Source organism: Apteryx mantelli, chromosome 1, assembly GCF_036417845.1.
Source record: "Apteryx mantelli isolate bAptMan1 chromosome 1, bAptMan1.hap1, whole genome shotgun sequence".
Classification (NCBI taxonomy): domain Eukaryota; kingdom Metazoa; phylum Chordata; class Aves; order Apterygiformes; family Apterygidae; genus Apteryx; species Apteryx mantelli.
Genome location: NC_089978.1, coordinates 86,372,119 through 86,387,185, shown reverse-complemented (window position 1 = coordinate 86,387,185; position 15,067 = coordinate 86,372,119). Strand labels below are relative to the sequence as shown.

At 39.3% G+C, this 15,067-nt stretch overlaps 1 protein-coding gene across 17 annotated transcripts in view; it reads left to right on the top strand.

Moving 5' to 3' along the window:
* The first annotated feature begins 39 nt into the window (after window positions 1–39).
* The window catches only part of CTPS2 (CTP synthase 2), a 91,264-nt gene continuing 76,236 nt past the window's right edge, over window positions 40–15,067 (top strand). For 14 of the 17 annotated variants that reach the window (XR_010884210.1, XR_010884208.1, XR_010884205.1 and 11 more), the window contains exons 1-9: window positions 80–225; window positions 2,410–2,496; window positions 2,826–2,959; window positions 4,344–4,406; window positions 6,484–6,689; window positions 8,796–8,966; window positions 9,256–9,356; window positions 11,327–11,443; window positions 12,308–12,391. Coding sequence is in view for 5 of the 17 variants with exons in the window: in XM_067296971.1 (XP_067153072.1) it covers window positions 2,922–2,959; window positions 4,344–4,406; window positions 6,484–6,689; window positions 8,796–8,966; window positions 9,256–9,356; window positions 11,327–11,443; window positions 12,308–12,391 (780 nt within the window). In the remaining 12 variants the exon portion in view is untranslated. Of the gene's footprint in view, window positions 57–79; window positions 226–2,409; window positions 2,497–2,825; window positions 2,960–4,343; window positions 4,407–6,483; window positions 6,690–8,795; window positions 8,967–9,255; window positions 9,357–11,326; window positions 11,444–12,307; window positions 12,392–15,067 lie in introns of those variants that run through there. The other 3 variants (XM_067296929.1, XM_067296970.1, XM_067296969.1) reach the window with 3 other exon arrangements.

Here is a 15,067-nt window from a genome sequence, read left to right as displayed (position 1 = left end):
CCTCCCTATGGCCCCAAGGGGCGGGGACGGGCGGAGCAGCTGAGCTGGCGGGCGAGGTAGGAAGAGCGACGCTCGTGAGGGGCGGGGAGGCGTGACGAGCTGGGCGCGCGGCCGCCGCGGGGCACCTGCCCCACGCGGGAACCGCTGGTGGCGCCGTGTGCTCAGACACGCGCGCACACCCACGCGGTTTCTCTGTATGCATCTCGCGCGGAAGACGTATGGCAGGTAACTCCCCCTTGCTGCCACCAATGCGTTAGGGTTTCCTCAGTCTCGACTAGCAGAAAGCGAGTGAGGCTCGTTCGCTGTTTACCGGTGGGGTCTGGGTAAGCGCTTTCTGCCAGAGGCCGCAGGAGTCTTCAGCCAAAGCTAGGGAAAGGTGGGCAGAAAGCAGTAGGTGCCCTTGTATTTCTCTTTCAGTGTAATGTGTCTGGTCTTTAGGGAGATGCTTCTTTTTCCCCCCAAAGACTTGCTTCTGTATGAAGATCTCCTGCTGTGTGGTTATTTCAATATTTAAAACTGCCTAAAGAAGCTGGTGACCTGGTTTATCTGAGTACAGAGTTTGATTCTGGTCATGTGTGCCAATACCTAACTTCACTGCTTTAAATACGGTGACTGAAGCTTGTGCACCCTGGGGTAAGCGCTTGCATGAGGGTTTGCCTGGCTGAGGCCATAGGCTGTAATCAGACCGTACTGGCAGCCAAGGTAAGTCAGGCTGTTTTACCATGGTTTTTGCGCCTATTTTGCAGCAGAGCTGGCAGAAGGTCATGAGTGCTTCCCCTTCGCCTCAGATGGTCTGACACCTGACAGATCCAACCGAACTGCATCCTTATGTGGTGCAGGAGGATGTTTAAAGGTCTCAGAAAATGTTAAAACCAGATTTTTGTCAGTTAGCAAAGTTGGGAAGACAACTGCTCTGTATTTGAGGACTGAATTTAGTATGCGCTCAGAGCTTCAGGCCCTACAGCAGAGCCCGAAAGACAGCGGGTTTGCTTCCTAGTAATGACATCTCATCTTCAACCTCGGGCTGTTGGTTTAATTATCCGTTTTTTTTAAAAGCCGTCTGCCCAGGCCGTGAGCCTGTGCTGGCTCAGGTGAGAGCAGGCCCGCACCAGCACCTTCCCGTCTCGATTCTGCCCTCCCGCCCGCGACGGGAACGTGGCGCCCGGCGCTTTTCTCCGCGGTCTCCCCGCGCCCTCCTGCGGGCCGAGGTGCCCCCCGCTGCTCCGCAGCAGCGTTCCTCGGGCCGCCCCTGGGCCGCGCCCGGGCCCCGCGCAGCGACGGGGACACCCAACGGCCGCCGCCAACGGCCGCCCTCGCGCCGGCACCTGGGCGGGAGCAGAGCCGAGGTAACGGCCGCCCGCACCGTGTCGCCGCCGGCAGGGGGGGGATGGGTGGAGCGGCCTCTCTTCCGGCGCGGGCTCGCGGCCGGCCGTGGCCGCGGAGGGGCGGGCGAGGCCGGGCGGCCCCTGCGCAGGGCGCGCTGCTGAGGTGAAACACAGCGGCGGCCGCGGGGCGGGGCTGTGAGCCGCCCCCTCGCTGTGTCGGCGCCATGTGGAGGCCGGTGCAGCCCGGCCCGGTCGTGCTGGCTCGTGGCGCTGTCACTAGCAGCAGGGAGCACATTATTCTCCAGCGATTGTCGTGACTTAGAAAGCGTGTTCCCTGTCCCGCTGAGTGCTGTTTCCAAATCTCAGTATCAGCAGCAAGCACAAAATAAATATTTGCCACCACGGCTATAGTTTATTTCATAGTATAGAGCAGCACATTTGGGGTAGAGTTCTCCAAAATCTGTACTGATCAAAGTACAGTCCTGCTGGTAGGATTACGTGGAGTAATTTGTATTTCTGTGTGTCCAATTGTGCTGATTTACAGTACCCAACAGAGTGCTTGCTTCTAGTATTCTGTTTTTGCTTTTTCTCCTCAAACTATTAAACTCCTTCTCTTTTTACAAGTGCTATTGTACTTGTACTACTAGTACTGCTTACATTATTACAAGTAATATAGTAATTGGAAAGAATTGGAATATGTGTAAGTGGAGTTATTGAGTGAAACACAGAAAGTAAAACTGCAATGTGCATCTTAGCTACTGAAGTTGATGAAGGAAAGGCAATAAGTTGAGTTGCTGCCCAGAGGAGCCTAGCTGCCATTTTCAACAGCACTTGTGACTTCCCAAACAACCTTTTGTTCTCTCTTTTTTTTTCTATTGCAAGTAAACAGTGTGTTTCCTTAAGCTGCTGGGCAGTCTCTGTTCCTGAAGAAATTACAGTGAGCTTTTCATTTTGTGCATTTTCAGCTTTTCATGCCAGTCAGTGAGGTGATGGGGTTTGCAAATTTTGATCTGTCAAATATTCAAGATTTATACCTGTTGTTGCCTAAATTTATTTCTTTTTTTCCCCTTTTTTCTGGAAATAGCTTTGAAAGTGACTTAGATGGTTACAAAATGCTAATGTTGAGAACTACGTTATCTGATTTGTGAAGGAAGAGTCTGAAACAAAGGAGGTATGCTCCAAATCTTAAAACCTATCCTATTAAAAAAAAAAAAGTTACATATTAAGAAAAAAATAAATGGTAAGGAAAAATTAATTCCTGGTGACATGGAATAATTTTTCTTTTTTCCTGTGTGGACCACACTTTCATGCTTTATGGGTCTTTAAAATTTGTCGTAATTACTTCCTGATTTTGCCTGTTTTATGAAATTTATGCCCATTAATTTTTTCATTTATTGATTTGCCTTATGTTATTCTGAATTCATGTCATTGGCATGTTTGCAAATAACGAGGGGGAATGTTCCTCTTTTTTTCTTCTTTTTTCTTTTTGTTTTTCATTAGTGTTTGGTGTGAGCCCACCCATGACCAGTCCTGAATAAATTCCAAGGGTCCTTTTCTCCTGAGAATCATCTTTATGTTTGAAGTTACATACTTCTGATGGCTATCATCTTCCCTTTGTCCACACTGACAAGGAAGTAATAGTTTATTAAATCATGACTTCCTGTTATCAAGAATAAGCATGTCATTGTTGTTATGTTCTTAAACTCTGCCTCCTGAAGATCTAGGACCTTATTTATGTTACTTCAGTATAGTTAGAGGAAGAGCTATAATGTTCATTCACCAGCTGCTGCATACTACCAAAGTTTGAAGAACCATCCTGCTTAGATTTATCCTGAGCATTGTTAGATCATGTGGTGTTGCATGTTGTAGAAGACAGTAGTAGGACACACTTATTGCATTTCTTTTGAGTGGATTAGGTAAAGTAAGGTACCTAGGTAAGGAAAGATTGTTCTTGACCCCAGAATTTCAGGTCTGCGGCATGCCGTGCTGCCATTATTCAAAAATCAGTACAAGGGTTAGTGCCTATAGACCCCTGAATGCAATGTGAATGCAATTATGGTAAGATACACGCAGTGCCATCCTATTGCAGATGGGGCCGAGAAAAGATAGCAAAATCTGTGCATGTGTAAAAGCCAGAAGACGCTGGAGAACAGCAGAGGGAATTGTAGAGATAGCCTCTGCCTAGGCTATCATCCGTAACTGGATGATGCCACAGAGGCAGAGCATGCTGCAGTCTGAGTTGCACTTTTGAGCGATGTTTAACTTCTTCCTCCCTCTTCCCAGCGGAGAACATGCCATTACTTGTGTGGCTGTGAGGGAGGAGAGAACTTTCAGGGCATGCAAAGCAGGCCAGAGAAGGGGGAAGGAAGGAAGAGACAAGAGTAGGATAGAATTTTTCTTGGAGGACCTTGTTGCTTTTCAGAGTGAATTTGCCTGCTCCGTACCCCCAGTTTGCAAAATTAACTAAGATGTTGTATTGAGAACACCCTTTGTTTGAGGAAATAAAGGAGAGGCTCTTTGTCTCATGCAGGCTCAACTCCACCATTTTACTAGCAACTATGTTCTCATTAATGATAGGGTTAGATATATTGTTAGAATAGTTCAGCTAAAATCCATTAGTGTTTTTTTTAACATGTATTTTGGTCATCTTTGACTATTAGGCATCTAGCAGTAGTGTTATAAACTGTAGTCTACCAACATGATATTCCAAAGCATAATTTGTAATTAGTTTTTTGGGGGATAGACAATACTTTACTAGACAATATTTTCTTAATCTACCATGTAACTCTAGACCTTGATACATTTATAGCTGTATTTCATGGTATGAACACATATTTTAATCATAAAGAGGCCTGTTAAACTTTAAAAACAGTTTTCTGTAATTGTTTTGCAGTTAACACTTGAGTTTTGCACCCATGACTGTGTCTTCTATAGGAACCTTTCTGAAGATGTCTCTCTTCTGTGATTTGTCTTATGGACTTGCAGAAACAGTGATGTGCATTGGTTTCTGCTTTTCAGGCTTGTCTGGGATGCTGCAACACTGAGAAGGTCCACATTGCTTGCAGCTGTATATCAGAAAAGGTAGAATTTCAAAGTTGTTTAACTTCTTATGTATATTTGATAACACTCACTTTATGCTGTTTTTATGACTTGTTGAACACTTGTAATGGAAACACTGAAAAATGGCTTTGTTTTCACTGTTCTGTGTCTGGACATCTATGATTTTGTAACTTGAAAGATCTTTTCCCAGTATAGGTATGTATCTTTAAAGGTAATCTGTCACTCATTTGCTCCTTTCCAACATCGTGAATAGGAGTGAATCTGTTTAGTTTGTTTCTTGTTGAGGATATTATCACTATTTAATTTCCATGTTTTTCATCTGTCATCTAGTAAAATAGTGAGTAGAATAATCAAATAAAATATTTATTCTTAAAATCAGGAATTTAAAGAAATTTATCTGAAAACAAGGTTTCTTTAATTCTAAAGCAAAAAATGTCTCAAAGTAGTAAGTATCAGTGATAAAGCTATGTCAATTAGAGGTGAAGTTGAAAGGCTTAGGAGTGAAACGCAGAGGTACCACAAACAACATGGAGCTAAAGAACCTTTCTGTAGACCTTTTTTACAAGTGTAGATATATTCAGGTTTTGGACTTGCAGTCCTAAAGCCCTTTTACTGTGGTGAATAGAAAATGTTGGGTTCATGGTCAGTTTTACTGTCCTGGAAGGAGAATAATCTAAATGTACTGGAGCCCAAGCCCGTGTATTGTGTCTTAGCTATCCTTTTAAGAAATAAATTTGGACTGAATTGGATTTGCCCCTGAATCCATAATAGCACTTCTAATCAAAGCAAAGAGCTGTGTTTGCCAGTACATTCTTTACCTGAGATTTGCTGTATAATACAATTTTTGTTAGTTCAAAGTGTTTGTTCTGTGCACAGTATTAATTAATAAATAAAAAGGTGAGGAGTACTTACCTCCAAGACAAGCAGAGAGTTGTCCAAGAACTTGAAAGTGGGTCCTTAATGCAAGAATTTTATTAGACATTTACTTTTGGTGGAATTATACATTTCATAAATGAAACTAAATAACATTTCATGAAAAGTATGTGTCTTTTTTTTGTTAATGTAGACTTTCATGGGTAATGTATGTACTTCAGTATTGATTGTAATGGTTGGAATAATCTCTGTTCAAACCTCAAAGTTCAAAAAAAGAAAGTAAACACTAATTTCAGCCTATTTTCAAATAAATGTTAGTGATTCTTTTCTAAACATAATAAGAACAAAAGACCATTGACAGTTTACTTTATGAAAAAATTGATAAGACTAGATGAAATGACTAACTAAAGGTTTAAGCTAAACCGAAGAGATAAGAGGTAGTCAGTGCAAGATGGCATAGCAATTTTTTCCCCTAAATTTTATGGTGTGCCCAGTATTGTATTTAAATCATACCAGCGAGTCCCTTTTTTTTTTTTTTTTTTAGCTTTAATTATCCAGGCTTTTTTTGAAGAGCCAAATTTTCAAGAGAGAAAGTTTCTGAATACCTGTTGTAGTATATGCTGGTATTATTGTAAAGCATTGTGAAATATGATGTTATATCTCTTCTGATCAAGGCTTTAGCACCATAATATTCATTAACTATCATGTCTATATCTTCAAGTAAGCTATAGTCACTATTTTTTGAAGGGAAAGCTACTGGGGAGAGAGCATGAGTGTTTTGGCTAATGTGGCAATGAAAAATCTTTGAGCTAAGTTCTTGGAACACATGTGAAATGATTAACTACTTTAACTTGGAAAGGATCAGGAGTGAGATTCATCTTGCCTAACTTGTGTTTCTAAAAGTTAGCTGCCTTTTGCTGTCACAGGAGAGAAATAGGTCAGATGAACCATCTTTTGGAAATGCCTATCTTTGGCATCTCCATGGGGCAGTGTATCAAAGTGGTACCTGTTCTCCACTTACTACGGAGAGGACTTAGGAGCTTAGCTTAGATATTGGTATGTAAGCTGGGAGAGAGGAATCCTGCTCCTGGAGTTCAAAATGGTGAGAGATGATTTTATTTTTTGTCTCTGAAGGCCATTTCAGCTTTCATTCTTTGCATATTGGGCCTGTGCTCTTCCCTGGGCTGAACTGGTATTCATCACAGGCATGTCTTTGTCATTCTAGATTTCCAGCTCAGGATCTGTGTGCTGCTGATGATTTTCCAATGAAGTACATCCTGGTTACTGGTGGTGTCATCTCAGGCATTGGAAAAGGGATCATTGCAAGCAGCATTGGCACCATACTGAAATCATGTGGTCTACGTGTCACTGCAATCAAAATCGATCCTTATATAAACATAGATGCTGGAACCTTCTCACCATATGAACATGGTATGTTAGATAAAAGATTATTTTAGACTCTTGGGAAAGACTAAATCATCTTAAAATTTTAGGAGCTGAATTTTCAAAGCACATGTGATTGGTATCATTCTCCAGGTTATTACCCATGGATTCCTGACTGGAAAAAAATTGCCAATGAGCTACAAGACAATCTCGCATCCAGAAGGTTCTCATTTATAATGGAGAACATTACTTTAGCTCTCTGGCATATTATTAGTACATTCATTAAAAACAATTGTTTTCAAAGTTCCAGAATGCCTTCATCTAATAGGTGTTTCTAATTCTTTTTATTTGTCAAATTGTATCCGCTTATTTATAGCATTTACCAAAATTTTTGGAGCTGGAGACAAATGTGTTGGTTTTATATAGAAACTTTGCTGCCTCTACCAAAAGTCCATCCATTTTTTTTCCATCTCCAGAGCTTCCAATCTCCATATATCCATACCTTCCACTATTAAAAGCTAGCAAAAAAAAAAAAAAAAAAAAGAAACCCTGTGGCAGAACTGAAAACAGACTGCTTTGCTTCCAAAGTGGAGGAAGAACATAGTGCAGCAGCCCTCTCTCAGAAAGCCAAATTTAACTAATCCAGTAGTCATGAACTTTTGGAAGCACATCTGGTGCAACTTAGGCACTTGACTAGGGAAGTTCTGCCTTTACCTTTGGTGGTAAGACTTCTGCAATGACTTGAGATTGTCAGGACGTATTCCTACCCTGGCTCAAACACAGGGGAAGAGAGGGCAAGTGTGGCATCTTATTCCCACCTGTCATTTTTTTCTCTCAATTTGCAGAAAATTTTCTTATTACTTGTGAAAAAGCACAGGCCAGCAAGCTAGTAAGTACAAATTAACTGAATGGCAAGCCTCTTTTATTAACATTTTGGTGTAAATATGAGCCAAGTGATAATAATTCAGTGATTTCCAGATTTCTAAAAAGATTATTATTAAAAAAACCCCTTTATGCTCCATGGGCCTGCTTATGAGAAATATTGGCTGTGCTCTGCTTCTGTTGACTGAGATGGCAATTTAGGAGTACTGAGGAGGAGCTCAATGCTCCACAGTATTAGGCATAAGTCATCCACTCTGTTATATGTGCTTTTTCTTTTACTATTTATTGAAACAGAGTGTTGTATCTAGGTGGAGTACTTATTTCCATAGGCCAGAGTAAACCTTCAGGGGAATTACTGCTTTTTTTCTTTTTTTCTTGGGCATTAGTCCTGTAACTTGTCTAGCTGTTGATTCATTGGCTCATGGCAAAATGCTTTAGGGTTCTTCTGAAGAGCTTTCCAGTCTTACCTTAGAAACTAGAGTAGAGGCAGTAAGTTTAATTGCTTCAGAAGTTGACAAGATTCAGAGTTTAGACATTCCTTAGATGTTTAAGAAAAATCTGAACCCCAAAGCAAACTCCACAGCAGTCAGTGGAAGATTCTCTCTAGATTTTTCAGGGTCAGAAATAACCCTGGCCATGGATATAGTGGACCAAATATATGTGATGAAACAACTGAACAAGAAGCAGTGATCATATTTGTGGAAGTATTTATGTTCATCATAACTTTACTCCAGATCTAAGTCTTAATGATTAAAATAGATCCAAACAGCAAGAATTTATGATGAAGCACTTTGAAAATACATAATAATTCATGCTTAGAAAAGCACAGTTTTTGGCTGCCATATGAATTAATATGTTATTTGTAGCTGATTTATCATACCTGAAAATTGTTTTCTTCCCATCAAGGATTGTAGCATGCTGTTGAAATACCTGTAAAATATTTTTAAGTGACTTAAATATTTTGGCAATCTAACTTAAGTTCTTTTTCAAAAGCATTTGTGACTGAGGGATAGACATTCTTTGAAAAAGTAATTGTATCAGATATTCAGTCACACACGGTGGCGACACAGAGCTAGCTGTAGCATGTACTTTATGATACAAAGTATTGCCCTGTGTCACTCTTTTAAAATCAATTCTTCAGTCTTAAGATACATTCATGGTACTCCTGCTGTTTGCTTAATTTCTGATTATTTTATTGCTTTTCTGTCTATTAAAATTTTCCTCGTAAACTATCTTATGTTATTTTTAATGATTTCACTTTCTTTTTTTCAGGTGAAGTTTTTGTATTGAATGATGGTGGAGAAGTTGACTTAGATTTGGGAAATTATGAGAGATTCTTGGACATTAATCTCTATAAAGATAACAACATCACCACTGGGAAGATATATCAGCATGTCATCAATAAAGAAAGACATGGTGATTACCTGGGAAAAACTGTTCAAGGTGATATTTTTAATTCTGTGGGTTGTTACTCTGTTCAGTCTTCACAAAAGAGTGCTCTGGCTAGAGCAGCTGCTCCTTGCTGCATTGGCTTGCTCCTTCTCTCCTTCCCAGGAAATGTGGTCCTATTCTTGTGATGCTGGGCTTCTGCAATCAGGGAAAGGCGGAATATAAATAGGGGCTGATAGTTCCCTTTTCACTTCCTGCTCATTTTTCCTCCTTTCCTTTGAAGAGTGATATATGGGCCTAAAATAAGAAGTGCTTCCCTTATTTGTTTTGCTTTGTCTTGCAGTTGTTCCACACATCACTGATGCGGTTCAGGAATGGGTAATGAATCAGGCAAAAGTTCCTGTGGATGATGACAGAAAAGAACCACAGATTTGTGTAATTGAGGCAAGTGTGGAACCTTTTAGCATATATATCTGTAGTGAACACAAAGACCTAGCTTTCTTTCTTTTTGCTATTTGCCATAAGTAAATCAGACTGAAATTTTATGGGAAGCAGCAATACGAAGAGACATGTTGTATATTCTTTATGATTTGTTCTGAGAGTGATAGGCATGCTCTACGGCTTCTCTTAACCTGGCTAAATCCCTTCCAGAATACTGCTGAAACTGAATTGCTTAAGAGTTTATTAATTTATAAAAATAAAGCAGTCAGTAATTGTAAAGTGAAGTACCTGCCACAAGACAAAGATATTGGACTGAAGCTACGTGTACTCTGTTAATAGTATTAAGAAAACTTGTGTAGTATCTCCAAATCTCCTACAGTCAGTAGGATAACCCATAACATTTTAGCTTTCCATATGGCTTCAGATGCTCCATTATGTTGCTCATGGTCCTATTTGCAGGAATATATTTAAGCACTGTATGAGTTAACTTTTGGCTTTCTGGTTTTATTTTTAAGATCTCCTAAAGTACCTTAGTTAATCATTTAACTGGTTCGTGTTCTGCACAATGGAAATAATGAGTTTCACCTATCCTTGGTAAGGTGTTTCAGACAACTGGAAGAAAGGCAGCCAGTAAGTGCTAGGTATTACTATTACAACGTTAGTGGAAAATGCAGAAAAACATGATACCTGGGAATTTGGCAAAAGAATATGTTGTAGGTTTTAATGCTAGAAGTGACCACTGTAGTTGCTAGTGTGATAAACTGTGTGACCCAGGCCACAGAGAATTGCTTGTTATTTCTTATAGAAAGCCCATAACTTCTTTTTGCTTTCTAGCACATAATTTTGGAAGTGATTCTGCCTTGCTATCAAGTATTAACCTCAGGTTTTGCCTTGATTAAAATATACTTATTTATATAGCTATAAATCTTTTTATGAAGTGTGCAGAAAACTCAAACATTTCATTTAAAATAAGTGGAAAAACAATAAATAGAAAAGTTGCACAAGAACATTAACAAGTGGTGGGATTGTCAGTCCTTTAACTTAAAGCTTAATTTTCTGTTTCTTCCGTGTAAGGTTTTTTTCAGTATGGTTCAAGACTCATAAAAATACTTTTTTCGGGGCTTTCTGATACATGTAATTGTCTTTCAATTGTGAAATACTGAAGGAGTTAGATTGAATGTGTCTGTCAAGTACAAATGTAGTTGTCAGAAGCTTTTCCAGTCCTGGGTCAACACATACATGCATTTCTGCCAGCAGCCACATGGGGGCACAGGAAGACCATATTCTGAAATATGTTCACTCCACAGACTTAAGAGACAATTACTTTATTCAGTGTTTAGTGTCTCTATTACAGCTCTTTCTGTCTTTAAGAGAAATCTAATTCATGTCTTTATAAATCAAGTTCGTCATAGTCTTGGTCTGTATCCCCCTTTGGTTTGGTAATAAATGTTTAAATGTTTTTAAAACTTGAAAAAATATTTCGTATTGTCCATATGGCATTTCCTGATGTTGGAGAGCTATGATAATGTTGCTAGATGTCTGTATCTTGTTGGCCCCAACTGTTTATTAATCTGGCAGTCAGGAAAATAAAAACAGCTTCTCTGTACAAAAGCCTTCACATCAGCTAAATGATGGTTACTTGTTCACCACTTTGAAGGTAATGAAAATCATCTGAAAGCATGCATTTTTCAATAGCACCACATGTCTTCCTGTGCGGAATATATATGTTTGGTGTTAAGAGAGTGTAATGAGCGTGGAAAGTCATTTAAGTTCTCCACAGGAAGCAAAACATGCAGAACAGATGAGAGTTGGGCTCTTTGCAGAGTAAACTTGCAAAAGCAAATTTCAGTTGCCCCCCTTTTGTCCCCCCTTTTTTTAGATAAAGATAAGAGAAATTGATGAAGCTGTAAGAAGTAGACTTTGTTTTGTTTTCACTTTCTGCCACTCTGACAGGTCCAAGCTTTCTTTTTCAGCTGGGTGGAACTATTGGAGACATTGAAGGAATGCCATTTATTGAGGCATTTAGACAGTTCCAGTTCAAAGCAAAAAGAGATAACTTCTGTAATATCCATGTTAGTCTAGTACCACAGGTAAGTTATTAAAATTATTAAAATTGAATATATTTTAATTTTTAGCTAACTTTTACTCTGTATTGGATTTTATATTTGTTTACTTTGTCCCCTTCAGAAGGGATGTTGGAGGGGATTAGAGATTAAGAGACACAAAACCCTGCCCTACTGGAATTAAAAAAGGCCCTGGCACTTTTTTTATTGATGCAAGAATCTGTTTTCATGTTCCAAGTTACAAAAAAGAAGAATTTATCAATATTAATTTATCTAGAAAGTTGCATATACTTCTTGTACAGGGCCGAAAGTGTTTTTTTCATTCTAACTCTAAATTTTACTTCACAAAGAGGTTTTGTTATTATTTTAAGAGATAAATATTCATTGGGAAGATTTTGGTAAGCAGATGTTTGGTGGTGATGACATGATTGCACTTTGTATAGATAAAAAGAGAATATTAACCACTGCAGCTGATTTTCAGTGGGATTGATTCTGTGTATTTGAGAACAGAATTATTTACTATATCTGATTATTTCCAAGGATAGTCATTGAAGGCTTTGTGCTGTGTTGGACATTTTCCATTTATTAGCAAAGTCCAACTTTTGGAATTTTCTCCTTCTCCTATCTGAGTCAATTATATTGAAATTTTTTATCTGAAAAAAAACCAAAACAAGCCTCACTTGAATAAGGGCCGTATGTTTCTTCACAGATTTTCTAATATATGCAATAACAGTGTTTGAACAGTGTCTGTTTCTGGCATGTTGCAGCTCTGTTTAGATGTATGCTTACCTCCTGCATGTATTATTACTTGTAATGACTTTTCTCTTTCTATCTGTAACTGCTCTGTTAATAGATATTAGTTGTTTGAACTTTCAAAATATGTCTTTCCAGCCTAATGCCACTGGTGAACAGAAGACCAAACCAACACAGAACAGTGTTCGAGCATTGAGGGGCTTAGGCTTATCTCCAGATTTGGTGAGTTCATGAGTCAATAAATACAGATTTTTATCTATATTTCATCTAGAAGTATCCTTGCATGAGCAGTGTTCAGAGTCTGCCTTATTCTCTCGTGAGAGATGAGAACTTTAAAATAATTGCAACATATAAGAGGCACTGCTGCATGAAAGCCACAGGAAATTAAATTACACAAACTCACTTTAAGTTAACACAGTCCAACTCCCTGCAGTATCCTGGGACTGTAGCTATGTTCTTCCTGTAAAGGGATCTTTATAGAAAAATCACTTTTCACTGCTTAAAAATTGTCAAAAGTTCAGATTTCTCAGTTCACTTTGTGGGACGACCTAGAATGCTTTTGGGATCAAACATTCTTCCACAAATTTCTTTTTATGCATGAGTAAAGAGAAGCAATCTTACCTTTGAAAATATACTGCCTTTAAAAATATTCCTGATTGGAACTATAAAAGCTATGGATTCATTTTCAAAGTAAGGCTCCTTATTCCTTTTGTGCAATGAACTTGCACTTGTGGTATAATGATCCCAAAGCCAGCAAGTTTTAGCTTATGCCAATGGGCAGAAGATGTCAAAGGCTGAACTCCTTCCATTCTCACTCCCCAGTGCTCCTGTTAGCCAGTATGTGCTTATTCTCTGGATGCAATACTTGCTTCTCTGGGACTTTTCCTTGGGAGCAGAGAGGAGATAGAAGTAGTTTGCAGCTCCCTGTTGTCATATTGGCCTGCTATTGAGAAGAGAGCCTGGAGCTCACTTTAATTTGCTTGCTCAAGCGTTAGTAGCAGGGAGGCTGGGGCAGCACAGGCTTCAAATGCCAGTATAACCTCAGTTCAAACTTATTCTTCACATCTTCCTGAGCTGCAGCTGACACAGTTGAAGACAGTCTGTTTCTTGATCTCTCCCTGGAAGAGAAGAGGACGATTTTGCCCTTTTCTGTAAGGCTGCTTGTTAAGTCACAAGTCTGGAAGCTGTCAAACATTTTCGTTCCCTGTGCTATTTCCATTCACCTACATTCCCCTGGGAGAAAAGGCCTCTTAGCCCTTCTCAGAAATGAAAGAGCAGTGACACTAGTGTTCACTGGTTCTGTATAATAGTGGTATCCTCAAAAAGGAGAAATGATTCTTAAAAGGATATTCACACAATTAAATTCTGTTGTTGTGCTTTTTTCTGTGTTTTTTTTTTCTTGAACTTTTGCAAGAGTTGACTTTTTGGTCTATGTGTTTTTCTAGTTGAAAGCTATTTTTTCAACTGAAAGTTAAATTATATGGTATCTCACAAGCATGACATAAGGGGCATCTTTTTTCTTTCTTTTTTTTTTTCCTGTTTGTGGAGGGAAAGCCTGATTTATTAATACACTGCTGCTCTACATTCCAAACTTCAGGGCCTAAATTTCAAAATCCCTCATGTGCTGCTAATTGCATATGGAAAGTTACACCTAATTTCTGGAAGCTGTTAAGATAATTGCTGGTGCCTGATTTTTTTTTTCCCCCCCAGATCAGTTTTTAAAAGCCTGTTAAATGTGTGTGTGTGAGTGTGAGTGTAAAATAAAAGGAAAATGGACTAATATAGTTACTTTCTCACATCTTGAGTTACTGCCTGGGGCAGTCCTGGGACTGCCAGAAGGGCAGTCAATTTTTTTTTTTACTGATGCTGTTGACCCCTAAAGCACAGAGAGATTACGCTCTGAACAATGCTGGTCTGCACTGTCATAAAGTTGCCAGGGCATTGTTTCAATAAAACTTTTAAATTGAGTGCTCTCTTGGCCAGGGGCCCAACGCAAGACAGCCCGTGGGGAAGGTCCTAGGACAGCAGTTAGGAGGGCTTCTTCTGTAAGCTCTGCTGCCAGGCTGCCACGTCTAAACCTGGCTAGACTTGTTCTTGCTAGCTGCTGCCTCACTGTTTGGTCCCAGGCATCCTTGAGGTGGCGTGCTGGGCCAGTCTCAGCTGTGTGTATATGGGGGACTGCTCTCTGTGGTGTGTTCTGAGAGCTTAGTGAATACACTGTGTCTGCAGGTTTAATGGACTTTGTTATGGCATTTTGAAAAATGATTGTATGTTTGCCAATGCTGCCCTATTTGGTTGAATCATTCCTCTTCCTTTTTGTATTCTGTTGCTTTGAGATGCATCTCTCAGCCACTGTTACTATAGTTTTGCGTTTTCATGATGCTTCTGATGCTTCTAATTTGACTCCATTAACTCTAATTTTTAACTTTAAATTTATTGCAGCAAGATGAATCTTAGATTTCAAAGTGGATGTGATCATGTGCTCATACTATCGTGGTTATGAATAATGTCTTCAAACAGTACCCAGTTTTTAAATACAATTATATGTTCTGCTGTGCTTAACTGAAGAGAATGTACAAGTTATGTCAAAATTCTTTTTGATTATTGAAGTATTTGCTAATTTTCCCTTGCATTTGGCATTGTTTTTCTGATTCTCAAATTTCTTGCAGGGGTAGGGGAAGTTGATTAGATTTTTATCAATTTAAGCATAGCTAAGTTGCATTCTAGAAGGTGATCAATGATCAGCCACAAGTTTCTGAACAAAAAAAGGCTTAATGTGTTAAGTAATTGCATTTAATGTGTTAAGTAGTTGCATTTACTAGACAGAAGGGGAAAATAATAAATTACTCTTTTAAGAGGATTGTTATACTTGAGGCAGGATTCCAAATAAATGACAAA